Genomic DNA, 12,919 nt, shown 5'->3' on the forward strand with positions numbered 1-12,919 from the left:
TCAATCTGAAAACTGTATTACAGAGTATCTATAGGACAAAAATGAGAATAAAAAATGAGAATGTTTTCAATACCTTTCAGTAACTCAAATAAAGAGCGTAAAATTTTCTTTCTCCATGAAAATTGCTCTTTGGGCTCCCTAGAAACAGTAGGCGTGTTTGGTTTTGCTAGTTTGAATTTAGTCAAAGCAAAGATGGAGAGGGAAAAGCACGTGCTCCGCGAACGCATTGTACGGTTCTACGAAACGCATTTCCAGCAAGGAAAAAAGTTCACGGTGGCACATTTTAAGGAAGAAAATGTACCTGTCAGTACGGTTTATCGTATCCTGGGTTCCCTGAACGTAGAGCGGATGGTCGGAAGTGGTCGTCCGGTGACGATAATGACGAACCAGAGGAAACCATCGTTAAAGAAGCTGTTTGACAACAAGGACGCAACCAGCCTGCGTGACACCGGTCGGAAATATGGCTGCTCCCACGTATTAATCCATCGTACCCTCAAGATGGAAGGAATCGTCTGCAGGAAGAAGACGAGGTCGCCGGAGTACACGGAGGAGCAGATTGAGACGGTTCAATCACAGTGTCGGTGGATGACCAAAAAATACCGCGGGACGTCATTCGTTCTGGCTGGCTGGCGTACCTTGAGGAGAAAAAGATACCGTTCGTGCCGAAAGATCGTAACCCAACAAACTTGCCCCAGTGCCGCCCAATAGAGGATTTCTTTGGCTCACTCAGTGCCCTTGTGTATAAAAACAATTGGAGGGCCAAGGACACGAAGCAACTGACTACAAGAATCCGGAATTGTATCCGGAAAATGGACGTAAGTGCCGTACAACGTTCTTGTGAGAGCATCGCGACAAAGTTGCGTCGAACATCAGACCACGGCCCTTACTCAAACATTCACTGACATTTTTTTGAAGAAAATACATTATGTTATTAATAAAAAATGCTGAAATCGATGAAAAAAAAAACAATTTTGTCATATGTAATTGAAAAAATTCTCATTTTTTATTTAACACCCGTTATTTAATACATTCAATATATTAACCATGCTCCTAATTCATCATAAAGAATTTGGCGTTTGTCGGAAGTTGTATAAATCAAACAAACAATAAACCGTGTGCAGAAAAAAAATGTCTTAACAACAAATTTACATCTGACATTGAACTTGACAGTGAATTCAGTGCTCTAGAATGTCGAAGTCGTAGAAATCCGCCGGGCATCTGGTAGTATTTGGGACAACCGAGATAACGACTTTACAACGACACTTTATTACATGGACAAAACCGTACTCCGGTACCGGCCCAAGAAGGTAACCTTTGGGCATCCTGCATAGTATTTGCCGTGAAAGGTCTATCATGTTCAACGCTCTCACATTGAACTTCGGGATGGTATTCTTAATTGATATCAATATTGGGATTTGAATTTCATTAAATTCCATCCGATTTCTTCTAAGAAACTTTATACCGATGGTGTACATTTCCTTCGCATTCATTAGATCGTTAAAAAAAGTACACGTCATTGTAAGGGTTAATTAAACGGATCATACTGCCAGCCCGTATAATGAGGTGATATAAATATCATATTAGTTATGACTTACATTTTCAGTGCGCAGCATACGCTTAAGATGCTATTGATCAGAGCAGCTCTAGCTGCGTTTTCGTTCCGTGCAGTTTCGTGTGACTTTTTCGTGGATGAAGAAGACGGTCGTCTGAGAAGTGTAAGTGCTTGTTTTGTTCGCAGTTGATAAAAGAGGAAAAATCTCATAAAATAAATATTTCCTCAGCCCGAGATTACTTCCAAATATGGCTATCGGACCGAGACTCACAAGGTGGAAACCTACGATGGATTCAAGGTTGAGATGCATCGCATATCGGCTTCACCAACTGCGGGACCTTTCGATCCGGAGAAACCACCGGTTTTCCTAATGCACGGACTAATGGGATCTTCGGGAGATTGGATTATGATAGGGCCCAAAAATGCGTTGCCCTACCTTCTGGCGGATCGTGGTTACGACGTTTGGATGGGAAATGGCCGAGGAAATCGGTACAGTAACGAACATAGTTATTTAACCGATAACATGCGCGAATATTGGGAATTTTCCTGGCATGAAGTCGGGATCTATGACATGCCGGTGATGATCGATTTTGTGCTGGATATGCGAAAAGTCAAACAGCTTCACTATGTCGGTCATTCGCAAGGGATAACTGTGTTTCTGGTGTTGACATCTTTGATGCCTCAGTACAACGAAAAGTTTATTAAAGTTCATGCACTTGCCCCAGCAGCTTATCTGTATCACTTGAAGAATCCTGTTCTAAGGTACCTTGCAACCCACTTGAGTGCGGTAGAGGTGAGTACTAAGATTCAAAGTTTTGAAATAAGAAGAGGGAACGGAAATGGAGGAGCTTATTTTTTCCATCATGTTTATCCACATCAACTAGTTTCGTTTGGACACATAATCCATTTGCACTCAATTCCTCGTGTGCTTTGATAGGTCATGACTTTCATTCATTTAGATTCACACTGAATGTAAAGAAAAAATCATGTATTAAGATTCATAGAGTCTGTTTACAAACAATTAAATTTTGCAACATTCTCATAGATTCTCTATTGCACACCGGCAAACTTAACACGTGTAGCAAAAACTAAAGCATATTATTGATCACCATATCTACATACGTATACACTTTGTCATTACAAATTCAGCATAACATATATATTACTAGTTATTTACATAGACAAGTCTTACTCAAATTCAGTTTTGATTTCTTAATGAAACGTAATATCTAATTTAAAAGTGTTATAAGTGTTGATTTGAACAGTATACTTTTGAAACCCTTGAAAGGTCGTTTCCTAGTGCTTGGAAACTTGCAGCAATTTGAAATGTTGATGCACGAGTGATTTTAAGTATGCCGCCATCAAACCTCTTATCTCAGAGCCTCAGCAAAGGTTCGTGAAGAATCGGTCACCGGTTTCGAATTTGATGTGTTACATTAGTTTCGTGAGGAATAGTCTGGAGAAAGGTAGTCAAGAGGATTTAGTCTATATTGGCTTTGAAAAAGCGTTTGACCGTGTCCCGCACAGAATTTTCCTTGCAAAGATCAATAGGTTTTCCAGCTTTGGATTGCTTCATATCTATTACACTGACTGGATTTCACGGAAATTAAGAAATTACGATTACGAGTTTTCGGCACCCCATCTGGAGTACCGCAAGGAAGTCGCCTTGCTAGGACCCCTTCTGTTCGTAGCTTTTTTTAGATCTATGTAAAACTCTTCAATTCGACACTCTGCTTTATGCTGCTTACCTGAAGGAAGATTATCAGTGCTGTTGACTGTCTTGCTTTACAAATCTTACTTCTTACTTACCTAATGAACCCGCGTCGATTCTCTGGTGCATAGGGCCGTGGTAAAAGACCTCCACTGTTGACGATCCGGAGCCAGCGTCTTGACTTGGCCCCAGTCAAGATTCTCGTGTACTGTTTGGAATTCGGCGACTAGGCTTCGCCACCGCGAGTTTCTGGGTCTGCCTCTTCTTCGATGTCCTTCTGGATTCCTTAGAGCTTTCGATGAGGTCGTCGAGTTTTCTCTGCATGTCTTATTGTCTTTGGGCGAGCAAAACAATATCGTCTGCCAGGTCAAGGTCGTTCAGCTGCTCCATTGTCGAGGGATTCCAAGGCAATTCTCGTTTCGGTCTACAGTCAAGAGAAAGAGTAGCGGTGATAAGCTACATCCTTGTCTCACTGCAGCAGTTACCGTAATTGGATCAGACTAGACACCGTCGAGGACCTTACATAAAAAAGGCCTCGTACTGTGCTTCGATGAGATGGACTAGTTTCTCTGGAAATCCTCGTCGCCTTACAAAACGATATCGGCAAATTAGAAGACTGGTGCCGCTCAATTGGAATGACGATAAACGCCAAAAAATGTAAGATAGTCAACTTAACTCGAGCACGAAACGCAGTCAATTTCGAATATCAGCTCCCGGGATCGACATTGGAGAATGTCAAGTCCATTCTCAAACTGGGAGTGAATAGAGTAACATTCGCCGAACATATCGCGCTCACGTCTGCGAAGGGATTGGCTGCTTTAAGATTTTTGCTTCGTAGCACGATAGACTTCAACGACGTGAACGTGAACTGCTCCTCGATTCGTAGCACTCTGGTAAACGCTGCCCCAGTTTGGGCTTCCACACAGATTACACACTGCTACCGACTTTAACGTGAAAAAATAGGACGAAGATGCGTTGAAGCATGTTAATAAAAGTGTTTTAAAAACGCCAAGTTCAGTAGTCCAGGCCAACTCTAACTCTCCATAATCTACACATGTGACAAGTGCTTATCAAGACAGCTTCCATGACACGGAAAATTCTATATGACCTCACTGGAGGATCCCGTAACAGGAAGGATTCGATCATATCACCGATGGGGGTACATCGGTGAGTTGACATCGGAAGGAAAGTGAAAACGACTGCAACGAAGGTGACGGATTACTTCAAACTAAATCCAAACCTTGCGATTTAAGATGTGACCAGAGAAGCAAAACTCCTATGTATCTGGTTTGTTTAACAACCAAAATTCAGTCGTTGCTCCAATCATGAGTTCTCATTATTTCAACGCTATTGGCATAAGGTGTGAACGCCAGCGGCGGTGATTCAATTTGTGACCACTAGCATTAACCTCACAGCGCAACCGCATTGCGTATGACTGAGGGAAACAAAGTAAAAACGTTTTCATGTCCCTCCCTATCCCATCACAAGATAAAGGAGAATGGAAACAAACGCCAGGCTTCCAGACTTGCTTCTTTCGCTTGAATGTAGTAGTCATGCATCATTTTGCTTGGCAGCTCAAGTCTGTGCCAGTGGTGCTTTTCCAATCATATCATATTTGGTATAATATCATATTTGTTCAAATCATATAACATATTTGGTATAATGCATGTATCAGCGGATTTCTGCATAGAGTTAGCGCCGAACGGCTTTGAAATTTTGCAACCACTTCTCAACAGACATGATCTTTCGGACTTGCGTGTGATGAAGGTGTCTAGCCAAATCAATTAGCAGGATACGATGGTGGACTAATGGACTAACTATTGGTTGGTGCACTCGAATGTGTTATAATAGTCGACAGATCGTAAATTAACGACGTTGACGCCAAACAAGCCCAAGGCCAAAAGATTTTCATTGACGAGCTCCACTAGGGTGTTCCAAATATTTTCTAGAAGAATAGTGTTTAAAAAATACGATACTCCATTCCTGTGGCCGGTAAAAGAGTGTTAAAAGCTAAACAGAGTCGTTTTTGTGACGAAAACAAAACCACAAAATACGCCAAAACTGAGCCCTATGAACAAACAAGTAATGTACGTTATCCAAGGCGAGCACCTGAAAATAGAGAAGGCTCGAATGACCCGAATTGTGGATAAAAATGATTAAAAGATAACTTATTGACTAGACATTATTTCTGGGCTTACTAACCTATCTGTCTCCGTTTTTACTACAAAAAAAGATCTAATATTATCCTCTTGCGAGGTTCTTTTCTGTGAACCAGAGAAATCCTTTCCTATGTTGTTGCGAGAAACTAATCCACCTTATTCAGTAAATGAACTTTTTACATGGTTAAACCTCACATGGTGGTTTTTTATCCGTGAATGCTCGAAAAATCAAAACAATATCTGTAGGTGATGAATCAAGTAGAGGAATGTTCGTTAAAAGTAAAACACAGGATTGAGGATAAAAAGGAAATTTGGTTATCTGCAACAGAGTCCTTGGAATTTGACTGAAAACATGGAAAATCAATTGGTGGAGGGTTCATTGGCCTTTTTTTTATTAATATGGCACCTCCTTTAAGAAAAAAATGCATTGTTATTGAACTCGAAACAGATATTTCTTCAATTTGAATATATCGATAAAATATACAAATCTATTCAGTTAGTTTATAAATGAACAGTATTTTTAAATTATTTAAAAAAATAAAAGAATGCTTCGTTACATTTGGCACAAACTTTTAAGAATATTTCACCTCTTCATGGAGCCATTTACTCTTTTTAGAAGTTATATCGCCAGGGCAATAGAAAATAATGAATTTCGCCTTAAAATTACATGTCAGCTTTAGGTTTCCAACGTTGCTTTTATTGGCGTAAACAAAAGCATCAAATATAAAAATATATTTTTAAATTTATCTGTTTCAAAAAAAAATCAGAAAATGGGAGTCATTAATTGCAAGTGCGAAATTTCTAACCATAACAAAATTAAGATGTAGTATTTGAACGGCTCCCAAAAGTTTTTGAGGAAAAGATTACCGGTGAAAAACCTGGAATGTCGTATCAAAACCGGAAAGTTCTGCATTTACCGTTTTTCATATATAAAAACTTTTTTAATCCTTCAAAGTTTCAAAATATTTTATTTGAAACTTAATAACGAAAGCTCGGAGAAAAATATCTGGATCATTTCTTTTTTTTTATTTCACGGATATTGTGCACTCTAGTGCATTGAAAAAAATTCTTTAAAACATATAAACTTTCAATAACTGTGAAGCTTGAATATTTTGAGAATTTACATTGTAATTTACATTTATACGTTGAATTCATTCTGATTTTTACTCGTAAACAAAGACTCATGCTCCCAGCAAACATGAAATCGTATCAGAAATGATAACCTAAGTCGTTTACAATGGTATTGCGAATCGCAATTCTAACTGCATAGTGAAAAGATCGTATAAAATGTCGCCCGAAGTGAGTTTAAATCGGATATGAAAGAAATTCTGCCATGTTTGTAAATTTTGAAATGATTTTGCTCCCGCGCGGGCTTGAAGTGAGAAAATCATCGTCATATTCTCTCTACAACCAGTAGTGCATCCAGATGGCTTAAAATCAGATGGATATTGAGTAACATTGACCAATGAGAGCTGGGGCCAATTTTTCGCCAAACTATCGTCCGTATATACCTACCCTTATAAGAGCAATATATTGTGCTCTCTTGAATTCTTCCGATTGGTACGAATAAGGTGTCGGATAACGCCCAGTTGGTGTAGTTTTCGTCGCTTAAGAAAGAAATGAAATTTATGTATGTAAATTGCCTCCACTTTGGTAGGTATATGCTGTTTTTTCAACTGTTAAAGGATCTTTCTATAATGTATATGGAACGTACATTGAAATAGCATAAGAATATAGCCGCAAAAATGTTTGCTGGGAACATCGATCTTATAACTGGAATTATTATACTCTAGTCTAGAATTGAAGATGTTTAAAGCACCAGTTTTTTTTACAGTAGCGTACGAAACTTGAAAAAGTAAAGAAAAATGTATTGAACAAAATTAAAATGGGGGTTGTTTCAAATAATTCGAACGATGATATATGACATGTTTCTTTTTCGGCTGTTTATGTATAATTCAGTATACGCCACCTTTATATTCAACATAAGTTTTTATCATAGTTATACTCGAAAGTATATTTTGATAAGTAAAATATAAAAAGTATAATTCTAATAATCCCTTTTCTTTACTAAACATACATATTGAAAATTGTCAAAAATAATCAAAATATTAGTTGAAAATGGATAATCAAATGGCGGAAAAACTCAAATTGCAGATTGAGAGATTCTGGATTCTGATTTTTTACCAATAACCAAGTATTTTATCAGGTAAAAACGTTAAAATAACAGATCAATGAGAATCGAAATTAAATAAAATAATAAAGAATAAGATTCATCGAAATCTGTTCTGAAAATTGCACTAACTATCATTATCAATTGAAAACAATCTTGATTTTATTCCGAATCATCAGAAATTTTAATTAAATTAAATGGAAATAAGTCCATCAGCAAAGGTCAGAAAAGTTGAAGAAAATGAAAAAAAAACTTTTATTTGGAAAATGTTGAAAAAAATAACTTGGATGGAGACGAAACAATTTTCCCTGTCTGGCGAGATTCACGCTCTGCCCTGAATTCACTGGGTATAGGGAAGACGCAGGTTTTATGCGCTTACTAAGCAGAATACTGATATTTTATCAATTATACATATTACATCGAATATGTGTACAAAAACTACAAACTCATGAGAAGGCATCTGCTTTCTATACATTGGAGTAATTTTTATGTTGAAATCTCCTCCAGTTTTCGAGAAAACTATTTTATTATAACTGTTGTCTAGAATGCCGGGCCTCAATGGTTAAATGCAGCTTATGTTTTAAAAAAATCTGCTTTTCTGGCAATATTTTCGTATAATTTCATTGGGATACTAGAAACTGATAACTTTCATACGACAAAGCTGAAGATTTATGGAAAATATGTCTTTCATAGTTTTATGAAATAAAACAAAAGTGAGGGTTGCCATATTATAGAGGCAGTTCATCTATAAGAAAAACTTTATCAAATCTGGTTTGAGATTTTGAATTCACTCATAAGATGTAAATTAGTGCTTATATTCGAAGTTTTAATGATAAGAATCATACACTTATTCTACTTCAATTGTTATTCTAGGATATAGGCATTTTGCAAACATGATGGGGGCTTACAAAAATTCTCTCGTATACCACTTTCTTATCTTTATGAATCTATCATGAAAGCATAAATTTGTTTTACTTTTTAAGTTCATTTGAATAAGAAATAAAAACATCCCAAGTTTTTGATTTGAGCTTCTATGCTTATCAAAATATTACATCAAAAGATTTGAAAACATTATCTAAATTTTAAATTTTTTGAGTTGATATATTCAAAAAAATCTTTCTTGCTATATGTTCAAAACCTATCATCTTCAAAATGCATTGGTTTTGTCAGCCATATTGAAAAACTGCCGTAGGCGCATTTAGGAAAACTTTCCTCTACTACAGACTCTACATCGCCGATTTTATCAAAAGGCACTAGAAAAAGAGATTCAAGAGTTCATTGATTCGAAACTTGAAATCATGTTCAGATTTATGAATCGGTTATTCAATCCGAAACAAATCAGGATTCAAAAACCTGAGTCAGTGAAATTCAGTGTGACAGTAGGAAAAACATAAACTATTTTTTTAATTTGCCATGGCGTTATAGCAAATCACTATTTTATCAAATGGCAATCTTAAAAAGGAATTTTACTTATTAAAAGCTAATCTCAATGGAGAACATCGGGAAAAACCGGGAACTCGAAAACTTAAATTCGTTTGCCACCCGTTATGACAGGAAATAATTTTCATTAGAAAATAAAAATAGGTCAATAGTTTCCTAAGATGACTTCATCCTTAACAAATCTCTAAATATCAGTTTTATCTGCTTAACTTTTTACAAATCAACGTAACATTTTTATATAAAGAAAACCTGTTGAAAACTAATACAAGAATTTTTTTCTTACAGAATACGGTGAATTTTCTGGGTTGGAATCAGTATGCACCAAACCCACCATGGGTACTCAATGTGGCACATATGTTTTGTCCCCATTCAGTCAGAAACTGTGTCAATTTAATGTTTCTGCTATCTGCCGGAGAGTTTCAACACCTGCTGCCCAAAATAGTTCCGGTTCTGCTGGGGCACATCCCAGCAGGTGCTTCCGCTAAACAAATATATCACTTCGGTCAAGGCGTAATATCCGGGCGCTTTCGTCAGTATGACTACGGCTTGGACAACAACACCGAAATCTACCACAACCCAGATCCACCCGAGTACAATCTCACCAATGTTCGAGCTCCGGTTCTCATCTACTACGGCCAGGACGATCATCTCTCGACTCCAACCGATGTGGGTCGCCTTGCTCAGGAGCTCCCGAACGTGGTGTCCTTGAACCAGGTAGCTGATGCTTCGTTCGGTCACATGGACTTCCTACTGGCACCCGACGTCAAGGCCGTACTGTACGACCACATTATCGCCAGCATTGCCGAGAACTAGCTGAACTATACAGGTGCCAGATAGTTACCGCGAACGGTAGCGCACCAAACGAACGAATCGACCAACCAGCAGCTTTCGACACCGATCATTGACGTGCTTGTTACCCGTGAATAACTACCTTACAACTTACCGAAAGTTCGATAACACCCCACGCACTCTGTAATTATTATTTTAAGTTATTGTTCCTTAGTATGAATTGCTTGAGCGCGCTCTTGTCACCACAGTTGCTTTTTCACTTGTAGGTGCGCTCTTATCGCCGTTTATTACCTCCCTCATTACAAATGTTCGATGGGAAGTTCAAGTTCAGTTTAGCAGGTTATCGTGCTTTATTTTTTATGATGTTCCGCCGTTCTTACTGCGGGAGAATGAGTCTGTGATATTACTAACAACAAAGAAGAAAATAAAACAATGTTTAGTTTTAAATACTGAGAATCATAAACTATATACTTCGTTTTATTTATTTAGACAACACTTTCAGGTTATGTTTATTAAAGTCAATTAAAACACGATAAATTTGATCCATTAAATCGATGTAATGATGAATACTACGTTAAATCTGTTAAATGTCCAAATGCAATGCATTTTGAGATTTTAAAGGAACCATATTTCTTCAGAAATGAAGTTTATTTTCATCGTCACTCACTACACCACATAAGTAGCACTACACTGATTAAATAATAAAAATCCAGGATTTCGGGGGTCCGTTGGCTCAGCTCGATTATTAAGATCCTTTAGAAATTGAAAATATTAATAAATGAAAATTATTTAGATGATAAAATAATAACCTTGTCCTCCCCTTCTCTGTCTGTTAGATCACTTCCCTAAAGTATATCAACAAAAAACACATCAAAACAGATTCAAAAATATCTTAAATCGAACTCATCAGAATGCAAACGCTTGGTTTTGCTCATGCAAATCAGAATACCACTTGTTTGGAACCACTTTTCGGTGTCCTACCGCAAGCTGCCGGAAATTTTTTTAAACAACAAACTTTCCGACCGGTGAAAGAATCGATTTTTCTGTTTGAGCATGATATTCGGGAACATTTTCAAACTGCCGCGAAACCCGGAAATGTGGAAAAGAGGCCACAACATTCAAAAAATTCACACCTAACAAAGTCAGCTGTCTGCTAAAGGAGGACTTACAATTTGCTTATAAGAATTTGTAAAAGCACACGTTCTTTAAAAACTAATCTAGATAGAATTTAAGGCATCTACTCCAACTTAACGTTAAATTCATACGGCAGCAAGGCCGTGCGAACGGGGGCGGAGGGGGTTTAGGGGTTTAACCCCCCCCCCCCCATGGAGATTTTTTCCAAGTAAAATTTTTAGTTCACGAAATTAATTTTCCGTAGTAATGTAAAAAAACTTGATCCCAAAAAGTGTTAAAAATAATAAGTGTTAACGAACATGTCAGAAAATGGGATCGCCCCCGGCGGTATTTTATCATCAATCACTTTAGGCCTAAGATATTTCATTCTACGACACTTTATAACATTCAAGAATTTAAACTTATTTTTAATTTTGATTTTCTATTAGCAATTTTTTGCATACTTTTTGTATTGAAACTCAAATCTTGACTAACAAAAACCCTACCACAACTTTATTGGTTTTAATTAGAAAGTGTATCTTAACAAGTTCATCAAAAACTTTATTTATGATCACTTTTATAATAATAAAAATCGTTTAAATCATTACAAAATTTATGCAGATACAAAATAGTCTTCAAGAAACAAATTTAAACCCCAATTTAACTTTGTGTTTCTTGTTCTTCATATTCACATTCAAATGGGTTCGGATAAATAACACAAGGCCACAAAATTCACATTTTTCTGATGTGTTAAGAAAATGGGAGCTAATTTTGATCAATATTGGTACTTTGAAACTTTGGAAAATAGGTATAAAAAACAAGGAAAAAATCTGCACTTTTCTGACAAAACTTTAAAACATTACAACAAATTTTTAAATTTAAGGTTTTATTTACTTTCCCCAAGACCTTGATATATGCAAAATCAGTGTTTATATTTTTTAATTTTCTCAATTCTGTGAAATTATAGATTTTAACGATTTTTTTTAAGAAGTATTACCCATCTAAATTGAATTTAAGCTATTTTTAAAAGCAAAAAAATAGTTTTGTAGGCTTCAACAAACTTGTTAATTGAGAAAAAATCTTTCTTTTTTTTTAATTTTCACAGTAATGTCAGAAATACTTGTCTTTCCAAATTAAAAAGAACTATATGATTTAGCTTTTTAAGATCAAACATCATCCAAATATCATTCCTAAATTGAATAGAGTATAATAATTTCAATGATTGACAAAATCTGACAAAAGATTCGAGTTTAAAACGCCAGAATTTACCGAAACAATCATTAAAACATAGGCGCCATTTTTTTTTTATTTTCATCTTCATATGATATTCCATTTATCGGAGAAAATTATATTCTTTTAGCAAGAACATTTCAATATTTCTAAAATTACAGGCGAAAAGAAAGTTAAAAGTAATGGATAGATATTAACAACGAGTTTTTATTTTCAGTATCTTGAAATGTTCTTACTAAAACCACAGAGAACCAGAGAACGGGCCCCGAACAAATATGTGTCGAATACGTGTGTAAGAATTTAAATCGTCGGCCATTTTAAAACCGTTAAAATTGGCCTAAAAAGAGCACCATCTAGTGGCTCTTAAGCCTAGTCCACACTAGGAGACGGTTCGTCTCGAGACGGTCTCAGCGTCTCCCATTTTCTTCGGGAGACACTGAGGCCTTCTCAGGTTTCCAACCATGATGCGTCTAGGATGGTGATCTCAAATGCCAAATCGCCATTCAGCCATATTGAAAAAAGTTTTGACAGCTGGCTGTAGTGTTTACGAAAAAAGGGGTCCAGGGATGCCAGGTGTTAGAGATAAGAAATCAGATGGCAAAAAAGTGTGTGTATGTGCACAAGCTAATCGTAAACGAAAGATCAAAAGATTTAAAACCGTACTGAGGTTTAGTTTATTTTATTATATTTAAAATGAGTTTTCAGGAAATAAAGCAATGATATGAGTATATTCCATGAATTAATTTGTATTCTAA

The 12,919-nt window shown here is 36.5% G+C and overlaps 1 protein-coding gene across 1 annotated transcript; it reads left to right on the forward strand.

Annotated features, from left to right (window-relative positions):
• Positions 1-1,617: 1,617 nt before the first annotated feature.
• On the forward strand, positions 1,618-10,233 carry LOC129758000 (lipase 3-like). The gene is made up of 3 exons (XM_055755420.1): positions 1,618-1,715; positions 1,782-2,345; positions 9,318-10,233. The coding sequence occupies exons 1-3, from the start codon at positions 1,623-1,625 to the stop codon at positions 9,843-9,845; spliced, it is 1,185 nt and encodes a 394-aa protein (XP_055611395.1). The 5' UTR covers positions 1,618-1,622; the 3' UTR covers positions 9,846-10,233.
• Positions 10,234-12,919: the final 2,686 nt, after the last annotated feature.

The sequence above is a fragment of the Uranotaenia lowii genome, chromosome 3 (genome assembly GCF_029784155.1).
Source record: "Uranotaenia lowii strain MFRU-FL chromosome 3, ASM2978415v1, whole genome shotgun sequence".
NCBI classification, from domain to species: Eukaryota; Metazoa; Arthropoda; class Insecta; order Diptera; family Culicidae; genus Uranotaenia; species Uranotaenia lowii.